The sequence below is a fragment of the Gracilinanus agilis genome, chromosome 3, assembly GCF_016433145.1.
Source record: "Gracilinanus agilis isolate LMUSP501 chromosome 3, AgileGrace, whole genome shotgun sequence".
Lineage (NCBI taxonomy): Eukaryota > Metazoa > Chordata > Mammalia > Didelphimorphia > Didelphidae > Gracilinanus > Gracilinanus agilis.
In genome coordinates, this window is record NC_058132.1 from 339,298,777 (window position 1) to 339,315,255 (window position 16,479).

The window sequence follows — 16,479 nt, forward strand, 5'->3', positions numbered from 1 at the left end:
CAATGCAAAAAACAATTTGGCTCTATTAACAAATTATAGTTACCATTGCCTGTATCTACTTAAAGGAGGTTTACCTTGAAACGTTTTTTTTTTCTTTAATTGATTTTAAACCATCCTTAGGCACTTATTGGCAATCAAGATTTGACATGATAAATGAAAGTTGTAATTTCTCAACTACCACCATTAGGAAGAGCTTTACAAAAACTGAATAACACAAGTAAGAAAATGGTTTAATACCAGGAGCATGGACTTCACATCAACAAATCTGTTATAGAATAGAAAATCATCAATGCTAACTAAAATGCCTTCACTGCCACTACCATTCCTTCCATCATGGGATGACTTTTTGGTTGGAAGAAAACTAGGAGGCTTCCTCCAATTGTATATTTATTTATTTACTTGTCTATTTGTTTTTTTAGGCAATGGGGGTCAAGTGACTTGCCCAAGGCCATACAGCTGAGAAGTGTCTTAGGTCAGATTTGAACCAGGACCTTCCATCTCTAGGCCTGGCTCTCAATCCACTGAGCCACGCAGCTGCCTCCTCCAATTGTATATTTAAAGGGTCTCTTTTACCCAAAGGTATTCCTCATGGCAGTCTTGAAAGGTCCTCCCTACAACACTCCAAGTCTCCTCACCTTTGATACCCAAGCATGAAATATTCTTTTTGCACAGTCAATTTATCACTCCAGGTTAAATGGTTTATTCGATCTTCACAAAAAAGACTTTTATCTATCTTGGAGTCTTGCTCTGCTGTTTTCCCCTTGCAATGTTATACCTCCCTTCCCAATGTCCTTAATCCCTTTTTCCATTTTACCTATATTTGACCTATATTTTTCTTGTTGTTTTATTTAAAACCCTTACCTTCAATACTAAGTATCAGTTCCAAGGCAGAAAAGTGCTAAGGACTAAGTAATGGGAATTAAGTGACTTACCCAGGGTCACATAGCTAGGAACTAGCTGAGGCCAGATTTAAACCCAGGACCTTCTGTCTCCAGGTCTGGCTCTTTATCCACTCAGCCACCTTGCTGCCCCTTCGACCTGTCTTTACAAACCTAATCTAAGTGATCTCCTCCCATTTTTATATTTTTTATATATTATTTTTTAGAATTTAATTTCTATACTACTTAGCTAGATCTCAACTAACAATATTCAGAAGTATGTGGTAATTTTTTGTCCTAGGGACTGCATGTTATTTTTCTTTATCCCTGTAGTGTCCACATTTGAGCATCAATAGTTATCAAATGAATGAATGAATGAATCTCCTCATTCATTGGCATTGAAGTCAGGACGTTCCTCAGTGTTTCTCCAAGGAACAGCACTTGGCATATAATAGGCTTTCAATAAACATCTAGTGGAGAATGAGTGAACAGAAGACCAAGAGAGAAAGCAGAATCAATCAATAAATCAACAATTTAGTAAATTATTACTGGGTTCCAGACACTGTGCTAGGCATTGAGAATACAAAAACAATCATGAAATAATCCTTCATCTCAAAGAGCTTCAGTTCTAACAAGAGCATCATTTGGGTTTTTTTTAATCTGCTCAGCAATAACAAAATGTGATTAAATCTGGAAAGTTGACCCCATTCATTAGAACTAGCTAAAGCAGGAGACTTGGCCAAGGACTGTTCAGATGAGCTTAACTCCATATTGAAGCTTTTCAGGATTGCACAAACACTAGAGGGAGCTTGAGGACCATTAGAGAGTGACATCCTCCATCAGGCTTTTTTTTATTCAGCTGGGCTCTAGATCCCTGTCAAATCATAGAGTTCTAGATCTAGACCAGTGGTTCCCAAACTTTTTTGGCCTACCGCCCCCTTTCCAGAAAAAATATTATTTAGGCCCCTGGAAGTTAATTTTTTTTAAATTTTAATAGCAATTAATAGGAAAGATAAATGCACCTGTGGCCATCACCATTCCCCACCCTGATCGCTGCAGTACCCACCAGGGGGCGGTAGCGCCCACTTTGGGAATCACTAATCTAGAGTGAGTAGGGACCTTTATTGCTATTGTTGTTCAGTTGTTTCAGCTGTGTCCAAGTCTTTGTGACTCCATTTGGGATATTCTTGGCAGAGATACTGGAGTGGTTTGCCATTTCCTTCTCCAGCTCATTTGACAGATGAGGCAATTGAGGCAAACAAGGCAAAGTGACTTGCCTAGAGTCACAGACCTTAGAGGTGATCTAATGCAACCCTTTAACTTTATTGATGAGAAAACTGAGGCTGAGAGAGGTTGTGAGGTCTTGCCCAAAGCCCCACAGATAGTAAGGTGCAGACATGAGAGTCAGACTCAGTTTCTATGCTATAGAATTGAGTCCTACAAGTTTAGCTCTCTTTCCATGGTACCAAGCTGTCTCTCCCTATTTATGCCACTGACTAAACTTGCCTGCATGCCACCAGAATGTGCTACAAAGAGCCATAACCAGGAATACTTTTATGTGCTTCAATATTCCATATAGAAATAAGGGCCACTAATCCCTCCCTGAAGACCCTGTGAACTGCATGTGGATTTAGTTTTAAAATGTAATGTTATCTACCTTTTACTGTATTTTCATATATTTTGTTAAATTTTTCCCAGTTACTATTTAACCTAGTGGAGACGGGACTCAGAAGTGTGGTGGGCTGCAAAAAGGCTATGGATTTGATACCTTTACTCTAAATCAGCCTGAGTTTGCCTTATGTATACTGCTCTGTAGCACATTATTGTTTTTTTCAAGGACAGGAGAGCAAATGGAATTTACTTTACAGATGAGAAACTAGGGGCTCAGGAAAGATGCAATTTGCCCAAGGAGCTTCAAAAAATGAAGACTCATGATTACAAGTCAAGAGGACACAGTTTGAGCTCTATATTCTAACTTCTCTTTTAAACCCTCAAATCTTTCCTTTGCTCAAAATGCTCAGTAGAAACCAGCCAGTTCGTGTTTAGTTGTTTTAGTCATATCTGACTCTTTGTGACCCCATTTGGGGGTTTCTTGGCAAAGATACTGGAGTGGTTGGCCACTTCCTTCTCCAGATCATTTGACAGAAGAAGAAATTGAGGCAAATAGGGTTAAGTGACTTATCACAGAGCTAGTAAGTGTCTAAAATCAGATTTGAATTCAGTTCTTCCTGATTCCAGCCTTGGCTCTCTATCCAATGTGCCACCTAGCTGCCCCTTTGTAAACCAGATGACCTCTAAGGTCCCTTCCTGCCCTTAATCTATGATTATCAGTTTCTTTTTGCCAAATAGCTACAAAATGACTTCTACTCTTTAGGAGAGATAAATTTTCAATCCCAATCATATTGAGGCAGCTAGGTGGCACATCAGAGCAAAAAGCTAAGCTTAGATCAAAAAGACTTAGGTTCAAATCCAGTCTCAGGTGCTTACTAGTTGTAAGACCTTGGGCAAGTCACTTCACTTATTTGCCTTAGTTTCCTCATCTGTAAAATGTTAAAAAGAAAAAGATATAACAGCCCCTCCCTGCCAGGGATGTTGTAGGGATCAAATGAGACAAAAGTTGCAAAGTACTTAGCAGGATTCCTGGTACAAAGTAAGGACTATACCCATGTTAGTTATTATCCAAAAAATATGTCTACTTAAAGGGAACATGATAGAGTGCTCATTAATGCTCTTTTGGGGGGAATTTTTACTTAGCTCAAAAGGCAGCCAGCTTGTGTTGAGAGGACTAGATTCTAGTGAATAGACTCACAGAATTTAGAACTGGATGAGGTCTTCAAAGTCATCTAATCTTATCTTCTTCATTTTATCTAGGAGGAAACTGAGGCTCAGAGTTTAACTTATGAGCTCAGTGGCTGTGCCATGATTCAAATTCAGACCCTCTGACTCCAAATCCAGTGTTTGGTATGCTTTACCATACTGTCTTTTCAAAGGCATCTCTAGTTCTATTGCTTTCTTTTTAAATTTTAAAACCCTTACCTTCCATCTTAGAATCAATACTAGATACTGGATCCAAGGCAGAAGAAAGGTCAGGGCCAGGCAATGGGGGTTAAGTAACTTGCCCAAGATCACATGGCTAGGAAGTGCCTGAGGTCACATTTGAGCCCAAGACCTTTTATTTCTGGAACTGGGTCTCAATCCACTGAGACATCTAGCTGGCCCTATTCTATTCCTTTCTAACAAAGCTCATTAGTAAGTCATTAAAGATCAATAACTTTAAATTTTCCCATCTATAAAGTAAGGATCATACATTTCAAGTTGGAAGGGACCTTAGAAGACTAATCCAAGCCCTTCATTTTACTGAATGAGGAAACTAACATCTAGAGAAATTAAGCAACCTGCCTAGAATCTCAATAGCTAATAGTAATAATAATGATGATGATACTAATAGCTATTTCTATAGCACCCACTATGTGTCAAGTACTGTACCAAGCACACTATATATACATACATATACATATATATATGTATATGTATGTGTATATATATATATATATATATTCTCTTGTCTGATCCTTATAAACAACTTTGGAAGATATGATTCTTCCCATTTTACAGATGAGAAAAATGAGACAGGCAGCAGTTAAGTTAAGTGACTTGGCCCAGAGGGTCATATAGCTAGTAAGTGTCTTTGGCAGGATTTGATCTTAGACTTGGCACTCTATCTACTGTGCCATCTTTGACCTCAGATTTTCCTAACTCCATGCCCTGAACCCTATCCTCTCTTTTATGCTGCCTCTCAACCAATAACATTTATAACAGTCTAGTTCACAGGCTTGTTGTGATGGCAGATAATGCTTTTGAAATCACTCTGTGAAATTCTTAGGTGCACTGTGTCATTAGGCAATCTTATAATTGTTGACTTTGGTTCAGAAGTCATGGTTACCACAGCCTTTGGACAGCCTCAACTTGGATTCTTAAAAAAAATCCAGGCTCTTCATTGAAGCTAGTAATTACATCCTCCAATCACTGCCCTCTCCTACCCACCCCCCTACACATAATACACCTTTTTCCCAAGGTGCTAATAGTGAAACAAAACATGGACTGCTTTTTCTTTTACTGCCTCCGAGTTTTTTAAGGTCCTCCACCAGTTAGCACAGTAACGATGAGGATGAGGATGATAGTAATATTTATATAACACTTGAAGGTATCCAAAGTGCTTCCTATTTGGTATCTCATTTGATCCATCTAAGAATTCTTGCAAGGCAAGTGCTTTTTTTTATCCCCAATTTATAGTGGAGGAAACTGACTCAGAGAGATTTCATGAGTTGCCCAGGATGGGAAAGCTAAGATGGAAACTGAGGCACAGAGAGATTAAATCACTCATCCAAGGTCATACAGCTAGTAAATGTTTGAGGAAGGATTTGAACATGGATAAGTCTTTCTTATTCCAACATTTTGATCTGTTGCATTATTACAGAACAAAATATAGAAGCATTACTCTTCAGCTATCTTCAAGTCCACCATTTTGCTTCTTGAACTAGAGACTATGCCCTGAGATTCATAACCCTTTAGGTCTCACCCTAGAGGCTCTGCTGTCATGATTATCGAGTACCTACTGTGGGCCACTCTTTCAGTCCAGCCCAAGACAAGCTTCACTTTGCTCCCTGGTTATCCATGCGCCATCCACCTCTCCCCCTGATACTCTGTGACCTTTGTCTTTGTAAACCAGCTACTTATAGTATAGTGTCTGGTACATAGTAAGTGCTTAGTAAATGTTTTTTCATTCATTCAGAGAGCATAGGAGAAAAAGGGAAAGGGAGGATGCAAAGGAGAATTCACTGGAACAATAATTCCTTCTTGTTTGTCCCCCACATGGTTGGCTTCTCACTCTGTCTAAATCACAGCAGCCTTTGCTCAATGATGATAAATTCATCTGGAGTCCTCCAGATGGTGAGAGTAGAGAAATGATTCATCAGCTTCTCCCACTTTCCCAGAAGGTTCTCACAAGGGGCCAAGGAGAGGCATCTCTCATGAAACTTATGATTCCTCTCCAATCCTTCACCAGTCAGGAGCGATAGCACCAAAGGAAGCTGTATGGAAACCAGCCCCTCAGAAAACACATCTGTTAATGGATCATAAATTTTGTACTATAATCCCCAAGCAAAGGGTGCTATAGCCAGTGGGACAGATTTCCTGTTTTCCCTCCTGCTTTCTTTTTAGTCCTCCCTCCCCCAATCTGTCTGAAAAGGATACATACTTATCAACTCCCAAATTCCCATGTGTAGTTTATCAACTTTACCCAGAATCAAAGCCAAAACTCAGTCCAAAGGCTGGTTATTCTTTACCAACAGCATCTTAGAGACAATGTTGGGAATCTAACCTTATACACATATTTGCCATGTGAACCCAGGCACCTCAGTCTCTCTAAGCCTTAGTATTCCCAACTGTAGAATGGAAATATTATTAACAACTATCTCACAGAGTTGTTGTGAGGACCAAATGAAAATAAGTATAGGAAACCCTTTGCAAACCTTAAAAGTTTTTTTTATAAATATGAGCTTAGTATTAGTATTATTTTGAAATTCCATTTTAAATCTGTACACGCTGTATCTCAGTAGCATGGAAATTTAGGGGACCCTGAGGAGAACCAAGATGGAAATCATGCTGAAGTCCCATTCTCATTCCTTTTTCTAGTTTGGAGTTTACCTAGATACTCTGAATTTAGAATAAACAAGGAAAGAAGATAGAAAGGGAAGGGAAAATACTATTTTAAATGTAAATTCATCTAGTGGCAAGACTGTCATTTTAAAATCATAATACCAAGATGGAGTAGTCGATAGGGTCACCTTGAAGCTAAGAAGACCTGCATTCAAGTCCTGCTTCTGACTTGTACTGGCTGTGTAGTACTAGATAAGTCACATAATCTCCCAGTGATCTTGGCAACTCTCTTAAGACTAAAGTTCCCAGGAAGATGCCAACCAACAATGATGGAGCTTCTTCAACCAGAAGTTCCCCAGACTGATGGAATCACACTAAAATATTCAAAGGGATCTGTGAGCTGATTAACTGGGGAGTTGGCACCAGGGATGCACATCATTACCCACCTACCCATCCTGTAGGCTCTTGTCCACATTTCACATAAGCCTACCACCAAGACTCTATCCAATGTACGAGAAGTCTTCCTTGCTTTCTCTTGACATCCAGAGGGTACCAAAGGAGCCTTTTGGCTATTCAATCCTCATTCCTTGCTCACATCATATGTCTAGGCCATCTTTATTTCTTAAGACATATGTTCTTAATGATATCTTTTACTTTTCATTTTTCTATAAGCCTGGTAAATATTTAACAATCAACTCCACCCCCTGACAACAAAAAAGATGTACAACACATTTTGAGGTTTTATCTGCATTATTAAATTATTCTCCATCATTTTATTAAGCCTAGACAATCAAAAAACAATTCAAGTCTTGATTTCTAGCATTACCCAATTTCCAAAGGGTAAATGCTTAAACTGAAGATGTAACAATCAGTTCTCTTGAGCCAATACAAACTAGCTCCAGTATATCATTAATATAACTAATGTTTCATTATGCACAGTGGTATCAGAATGTCATAGTCAAAATAGTACTTAATATGTAATTCAAAAGTCACTTCTGGCTTTGAAATGTATCCTAGGAAGTGAACAAGGTTTAAGTTCTAGGACTCCAATTCAAAAAGTACTTTACCATCAAATCCTCTGTCCCCAAATGCCCTTGCTAAAATTCTAGAAGTCCTTGCTTGATCTAGAACTTGGGCTCTAAGCTTTTCATGTGAATTAATTTGACTTACATGAAAAGGGCTGTCCAACTCTTTCCCTATAATCCTTCACAAAGTTCTCTACAAGCTTTCTATTCTGTTGTAAGGATAAAATAACAGAGAAGGGGTTCCTAACTTTGTGTCAAGGTTCCCTTTGGAAAAATGATGAGTTCTAAGACATACTTCCCTGAATAGTGATTAAATGCATGAAATAAAATGTACAGGATTACAAAGGAAACCAATTATACTGAAATAAGTTTTTAAACATTTCTTAAAACTATGCTCAAAGGGCTCTAAAACTGTATACTTTTTGATCCAACAATCCCACTACTAGGTTCTGTATCCCAATGAGATTTAAAAAAGGGTGGGGGAACCTATTTGTCCAAAAAAATTTATAGCAGCTGTTTTTGTGATAGCAAAGAATTAGAAACTGAGGGGATGTCCATCAATTGGAGAATAGCTAACAAGTTGTGATATATGATGGTAATGTAATATTCTTGTACTTTAAGAAATGATGAGTGGGGTAGCCAGGTGGCTCAGTGATTTGAGAGCCAGGCCTAGAGATGGGAAGTCCTAGGTTCAAATCTGGTCTCAGACACTTCCTAGCTGTGTGACCCTAGACAAGTCATTTAACCCCCATTGCATAGCCCTTACTGCTCTTCTGCCTTGGAACCAATACATGGTGTAGATTCCAAGATGGAACGTAAGGGTTTGGGGGAAAAAAAAGAAATGAAAAGAAGTGATGAGCAGGAGGATTTTGGAAAAACCTAGAAAGACTTACATGAACTGATTCAAAGTGAAGAGAGAAGAACTAAAACACTACTGAATATAGTAACAGTAATAATTTTTGATGAACAGTTTTGAATGGCCTAGTTATTCTCAGCAATATAGTAACCTAAGACAATTCAAGAATCATGATGAAGAACGTCATCCATTTTCAGAGAAAGAATTGATGGAGTCTGAATGCAGACCAAAATATGCTATTTTTCACTTACCTTCTTCTTTTTTTTTTTGTTTGTCTGAGATCTCTTCCATGAAATGGCTAATATAGAATGTTTTACATGATTGCACATGTAAAATCTATACCAGATTGCTTACTGCCTTAGGTTGGAGGGAGGAATGGTAAGGAGTAAGAGAGGAAAGGAGGGAGAGAATTTGAATTTAAATTTTTAAAATTTGAAATTTAAAAATTTTAGAATTTGAAAAATAAAAATGTTACATAATTGGGTAAAAATGAAATTTTATTTTTAAAAATTTTAAGTTTATAGATTCTAGGTTAAAAATCTCTTCAAAAGAATTGCAAAATGAGGCATCAGACTGTGGAGAGAGCAGCAAAGGATTCAGAGTCAAGAAGAGCTGGATCTAATTCAGTCTCAGACATTTAGTAGCTATATGATCCTTGGAATTTGACTAAGGTTTACTGATTAAGGACACTCTTTGTGGTCGCCAAATCTGTTTTAATAAAATTAGGACTGTAGTCCTTAGATTTTAGTAAAATTTATTAGAATTACTTGGATCTGTAGAAGAAAAAAGAGAGATAGAAAGGGAGCCCTAATCTAACTTTCCACATGGTTGCTCCAGCAGACACCCTAGCATGGAAGTTGCTCAGCAGAATGCCAGAGACAGAGAGAATGTGGGTGAACTTCCTGGTTAGCCCTTTTTATGACCTCCTGGCTCCCTCTGTCCTGTCCTCACCTCTGGGTCAAGATCAGGATATATATACTGCCAGGTACACAGGTAGTCTGACCCCAGAAAGGGGAGGAGAGTAAATTTCCTTCGCACACTAGCTTTGTGACCCTGGGTAAGTGATTTAAATCCAATTGCTTTAGAATTGATACTAAGACAAAAGGTAAGGATTTTAACAACAAAAAAAGGTGGGAGGCACATGACTTGATGAAAGTCACTACCATATTTTACATGAAGTAAAGTGATAGTAGTTCAGTGTTTCAGTTGTACTGACTCTTTATGATTCAATTTGGGGTTATTTTGGGGGGGCAAAGATACTGGATGGTTTGCCATTAGATGAGGAAATTGAAATAAATAAGGTTAAGTGACTTGCCCAAGGTCACACAGCTAGTAAGTGTCTGAAGCTGGATTTGAATGGATGAAGATGAAACTTCTATCCAATTGTGGCTTTTGAATTTGAGCACTCGAAAGAAACTCTGTAAACCATTAAGTGAGCTCCATATAGGCACAATGAATTCTTGTTATGTTTGGTTCTTAGTGGTACAAGTTCCTTAAAGGTTATTTAGTCCAACCTTCTCATTTCCCAGATGAGAGGTTCTGAGGTTCAGAAAGTTTAACTGCTTGCCCAAGTTCACATGAGTTAGGACAGGCAGAATTTGAATTTGGGACCTCTAACTTTAGCAGTTAGATGGTTCAGGCCAGGAATCTAAAAGATATGAGTTCAAATTTGGCCTCTGGCAATGTGATCCTGGGCAAGTAACTTAACCTTAGTTGTCTCAGTAAAATTTTCCCCTCATTTGTCAAATGAGTTGGAGAAGGAAATGGTAAAGCACTTCAGTATCTTTGCCAAGAAGATTCCAAATAGGATCATGAAGAGTCAGACAAGACTAAAACAATTGAACAATAACTTCAACTTCTAGTCAGAAAGCCATGATCTTTCTACCACACCACATGTCAAGAGGGGTGCCAAAAGTCAAGAGGGGTGATTTCAGAGAAAGAACATTTATCAAGAGGAAATCAGAGTTTGAAGTTCAGCTCTGATATTTCCTAACCAAATGACCTATCATGGAATCATGTCACTTGCAGGGATTTGGGGGGGGGGAGCAGTTTTACTCATCTCTAAAATGAAAGTTGTTAAACTAAATGACCTTTCTACCTACAAAATTAATTTAAAAAAATAAACCCTTATCTTCTGCTTTAGAATCAATACTGTGTATTGGTTCCAAGATAGAAAAGTGGTAAGGGCTAGGCAATGGGGGTCAAGTGACTTGCCCACAGTCACACAGCTAGGAAGTGTCTGAGATCAGATTTGAATTAAGGGCCTCTTTTCTCTAAACCTGACCCTAAATCCACTGAGCCACCTGGTTGCCTCAGAATAATGTGTTGGTTTTTTGTTTTTTGTTTTTTAACCCTTACCTTCCATCTTAGAATCAACACAATAAAATGGTTCCAAGGCAGAAGAGTGGTAAGGGCTAGGCAATGGGGGTCAAGTGACTTGCCCAGGGTCACACAGCTAGGAAGTGTCTGAGGCCAGATTTGAACCCAGGACATCTGTGGGCCTGGCTCTCAATTCACTGAGCCACACAGCTGCCCCCTACCTCACTTCTTCTTCCTTGCAAATAGGAAGGGAAAGCACTTATAATGGATATCATCTTTGTGTCTATCCTTCAGAAAATGAATCATTGCAGAAGGCAGTGATTTTTCCAAAAGTTCACAAAAGACCACCTTCTCACATGCTGAAGCAGTTGAATTGATCCGTTTTCATTGAACAGAGAGCTTTGCAGAAGGGGGTTAAGGGAGGGAGACACAAGGAAAAGACTTGTTACCTGCTGCACGTCCTGCTGGAACACACAGAGCTGCAGCCGCTGGTGGAGGCGGACCTTCCGGTGCTGCCAGATGCTCTCGAGCCTTCGCTGGTGGTGCAGCACTTCATGGACCACATCCAAGACCTGGTGCACAGCTTTGGAGTAATTGGCTGTGGCTGTGAGGGACTCAGAGTTACCAGGGCTCAGGGGCCGCTGCAATACATCCAACAAGGCTTTGCCATCCTGGCTGACCTGCAAGAAAAAAGCAAGACATGGTCTACACTCAGGCTGGGCAAGTGCCCCAGTGGAAACCCAGTCTAGAGGAATGGTGGCATGGGAATACCAACTAAGGCTATAGATGTGGGGAGGAGGGGGCGTGACTCTACCTGTGCCTGTAATACACTCCCTCTTCATCTCTGCTGCTTGGAATCCCTTATTTCTTTCTAAATGCTGCTCAATACACTGACCACAGGAAATGTTTTTTTCAGATCTACCCCTTAAGTTGCCCTAAATTTAAATCCTGTTTGTTATGTATTTTGTACATATTTGGGCAGCTAGATGGCACAGTGGATAGAATACTGGGCTAGAAGTCAGGAAAACTTCTTTTCCAACATTCAAATCTGGTCTTAGACACTTACCAGTTGTGTGACCCTAACCCCTGTTTGCCTCAGTTCCTCCTCTTCTTCTTTTTTAAATAATAAACCCTTACCTTCCATCTTGGAGTCAATACTGTGTAATGGCTCCAAGGCAGAAGAGTGGTAAGGGTAGGCAATGAGGGTTAAAGTGACTTGCCCAGGGTCACATCGCTGCGAAGTGTCTGAGGTCAGATTTGAACCTAGGACCTCCCGCCTCTAGGCCTGACTCTCAATCCACTGAGCTACCCAGCTGCCCCCTCAGTTTCTCTTCTGTAAAATGAGCTGAAGAACGAAATGGCAAGTGTGTGTGCTGTCACTTTTTTTTAAACTTTACCTTTTATATTAGAATCAATACTGTGTGTATTGGTTCCAAAGCAAAAGAGTGGTAAGTTAGACAATAGGGGTTAAATGACTTGCCCAGAGTCACACAGCTAGGAATTGTCTGAGGTCAAATTTGAACCCAGGACCTCTTTATCTCTAGATCTAGTTCTCAATCCACTGAGCCACCTAGCTGCCCCTTGTCTCTTCTCATAGAGTGTAAACTACTTGAAGATTAGGGTTATTTTTATTTTACTAGCACAGTGCCTGACATACAGCTGGTACTTAATAAATGCTTGCAAAAATTGATTAGCCTCTTCACGGAGGAAGGGTTTCAGCAAGTGGTGATGAACTGGTTGACTCAGACAAAGATGGACACAGACTATTATGGAAGGAGCCTCTCCTTTGTGCTAGGGTCTAGGCCTATCCCTTTTTTTATCTTTTTGTAGAAAACATGCAACAGAGCTAAGAGCAGCCCTGGACACTGCGAGAAAGATAGCACTGATGACAGCCATGAGGCACAGGCACATGAGAGGCACATGTGCTTTCACTCCTCAAATACCAGGCTTCCACCTTAGAGGGGTAGTGGCTTAACTTCTTAGCCCAAGTAATAGCAGTTGTGGAGAAAGGAGCTTCAAGGTCCCTGTTATAAGAGCTTCAGTTTCCAGGAAAAGTACTGAGAGGTCCTGAAATGCAGAATGCAGTCTTTAGATGTGTGTGTGTGTGTGTGTGTGTGTGTGTGTGTGTGTGTGTGTGTGTGTGCATTTTAAACAATGTAATCCTTGAATCCAGCCTCTTCTGGAGAAAAAAAAGGGGTTCCTTGACATTGTCAACTTCTTGGGCAAAGAACAGAATTGAGCATGTTGTCCACCCCCCCAAAAAAGCTGAAGGAGCAGCAAAGGAGTTAAATTAACAATATGAGAATGGGGTGGGAAAAGCAAAAGACCTGGAATTTTTAATCCATGATTATTGTGAGTTATTTGGGCAGTCTAGTTCTGATGAGAAGGGGGTTTCCTCTTTAGCATCCCCAAATGATGGAGGCAGCATTTTCTCTATAGAAACCCCAAGTTTCTTTTCCCTTCTGCAGCAAATCCAAGCCTTCAGGTTTAATTCCTTAAGGTAGAATACTCATTAGACTATTAGGAGGTTGACAAGCTAGTTTCCCTTCCAGTTATTTGCGGGGCTATCCCCAAGGTTGCACCTGGACCATGGAAGCTTAGAATCTGGGATAATGGGTGATGGGTTATATAGAGATGAGGAAACTCAATAATGTTGATCTTGTGTTTCCAAATGAGACCCAGTCATTAGCTCTACAGGTCCTCAACAGACCTCTGAAAAGAATAGGTTATAGACCAGCTTCCAAGGACAACTCGAGTGCCCAAACCAGGAATGAGACAGAAGAGAAAGGAGGGCTAGGAGAAGAAAAAAAAGGTTCACAAAACACATGCACAATGAAAGATCTAATTGCAAACATCACAAACGTTTTATGGGGTGACATGCTCCTGTGTCCACACACACATACCACAAGTATTCTGAATGCAGCAAAAGCTGCCCTAACTGGCCTTCTGGATCCCAGTTTTTCCTCTCTCATAGCATTGCCACACTTATCTTTTTAATGCAGACATATGATCATGTCATTCCTTTGCTCAAAAACCTTCAACATCTCCCTATTACCTAATGAAGGCTAAACTCCTTACCTTGGCATTCAAGACTTTTCACCTGATAATTTCCTCCTCCTTTTTCAGTCTTCTCTTGCAAAATTGTTCTCCAAGTATTATGTGTTTCAACTTAATTCTACTAATCTGGGTTCCTTGCACACACCCTGCTTTTTCTTACTTCCATTTTTAAACTCACACTATTCCTTATGCCCATGTTCATTTCCTCTTTGCATCTTAGCACTGTGTGAAATTTTATCCATCATTCAAAACTTTTTACGCCAATGTTAATTCCTCTATTAAGCCTTTACTGATCTCCCTAATTTCTTTCTCTGATGTCACAAAATGCTTGGTAATTCTTGCATATTTGCTATGTTCTTTCTAACACTGGATAGATATTTCATTTATTAGGGTTCTGAATATTTATGCACATGTTGTATATCTTCCTGTTAGCCTGTAAACTCTAAGAGGTCAGAAACTGTGTCTTTCTATCTCTCCCAGTACCTAGCACAATACTTTATATGCTCTTAGTAAATGATTATTAAATAAATGTACTGGAGATATATTAAAAACCTCCTTTTCAGTCTCTAAAACTATTAAAATATAAAATTTCTCTGGTCTAAAAGTCTTTTCCAGATTCCTTGTATCCTCTTTGAAGGGTGTTAAGGTAAAGAACAAAAGTCCTTTCTTAACGAAATGGATTAAAGATGGAAATTCAATTTTGAACAAAAATACCTCATATCTTTGTTTAAATCACTGCCATCCCTGCTTTCTGAGGGACTGGGCTATTGACTCATCTAAGGGCAGTCTCATCTTTCCCCATCCCCTGGAGCAACTGGTAGATTGGCAGCACTGTGAACCATTCTTCCCCTTTGAGAAGGATTCTGATTTTAGAAAGAGACCCACAAAATCCTTGAGGGAGGTAGTCAAAGAAGGAATCCAAGAGAGATGATTAATATGGAATGTTAAACCTAAACTGTATTTTAACATTATTTTCCTTGTTCAAGATTTCTATAACTGTTACCGCTAATTCTCTAGGGGTAGAGAAGGATATCTAAGGCTATGGACTACACCGATTTGGAAATTTCTTTCTAGGATAGAAATGATTGGATTCAGGATAGAGTTAAATTAAATAAAATGGTTTCTGACAGACGTGTGCTTGAAACACAGAGTAAAGTATTAACTTTTTGTGACAATATGTTGAATGAATGAGAATAAACATGCCTCAGATGCTGGTAGAAGCTAAAGTCATAGAAGATATATTTATTAGACAATAAGGTCCCCAAGGCTAAGAACCATATTTTTTCTTTACTCTGAGTCAACAAACTAATTAGCATCAAGAAGAAATGTCACTTTACTAGACTTTCTTTCTCACTTTTGTCTATCTCTTTCTATTACTCCCTTCTGTTTTTCCATGTCATCATCCTCTTTCATCCTTGCCCTCTTGTCTCCCAGACTTTTAGTCCCTTTAACCTTGTGCTCTCTCTCCCTCCCCAAAAGATTTTAGGTCCATCATTAACATTGCCTGGCTTTAAGAAGACCCTTTGCTCTGAGGGATTTATGGTAAAGATGCTACCCACATTCAGAGGAAGGACTGCAGGAGAGGAAACATATAAGATAAACAATTGCTTGAATGCAGGGGCTGAGGCGGACATGAATGGGAAATAGACCCTGAACAAGGACACATGTTGCAACCAGTGGAAATGTGCGTTGGCCATGGGTGGGGGGAGAGCGGGGGGTGAAGGGGAAAGTAGGGGCATAAAGTATGTAAACAGGTTAAAAACGAATATTAATAAATGTCTAATGATAAAAAAAAGAAGACCCTTTGGATGGAGGGTTAATGATTATCCTCCTGACCGCCATATCCAGAACCCCTTAATTTATTTTCCTTCCTGGAGCACGTTGGTCTAAATGAATTGACTTCCTATTATTTATATATTGCTGTTTTTGTTATTCAATCATTTTTTTTTATTTGTGTCCAACTCTTTATGAACCCATATGGGAGTGATTTGAAATTTCCTTCTCTAGCTCATTTTACAGATGAGGAAACTGAGATAAATGAGATTAAACGACTTATCCAGGAATCACACTTACTAAGGCCAAAACTGAACTTGGGTCTTCCTGGCTCCAGGTCTGATTCTCTATTCACTTTGCCATCTAGCTGCCTTGTTATTTATGTAGCAATCAGGAGAGTAACACCTTCCCTATTTCTCATTCCCTCTCATCCCCAAAGGGTTCTCAGAGCCATTCAGGGAAAGAATTAGAGCATGTGCTTTTCAGAATTAAAACTACTGGCAATTGAGAGACTAGTAAGTATTTTTAATAACTTAGATTAATATGGTTTCAATGATTAATTAATGGAGAGGAATTAGGAAGACTTGGGTTCAAATCATCATTCAAATACCTAAGTAGCTCTATTACCCTGGATACTGTTCCTCAATTTCCTCATTTGTAAAATAAAGAGTTTGGAATCAATGGTTTCTAAGATACTTTTGAACTCTAACTCTATGATTTGAGATCTAAATGATTTATATTTATTTAAATATGGTTGAGGTCTAATTCAATGATTCAAATCAAAGTTGGGCTAGAATGCTCATAATTTCCTATTCCTATAAGAGTAGTGGGGCCTGGGGCCAGAAGACTCATCCCAGAGTCAGAAGACTTATCATCCTCTGTTAAATCTGGCCTCAGTCACTTATTAGCTCTG

At 39.2% G+C, this 16,479-nt stretch overlaps 1 protein-coding gene across 1 annotated transcript in view; it reads right to left on the reverse strand.

Moving 5' to 3' along the window:
• The window catches only part of LOC123241539 (kalirin-like), a 685,986-nt gene that overhangs the window by 247,471 nt on the left and 422,036 nt on the right, over positions 1 to 16,479 (reverse strand). Inside the window, exon 10 of the mRNA XM_044669162.1 lies at positions 11,186 to 11,416. Coding sequence (XP_044525097.1) covers positions 11,186 to 11,416 — 231 coding nt within the window. The remainder of the gene's footprint in view (positions 1 to 11,185; positions 11,417 to 16,479) is intronic.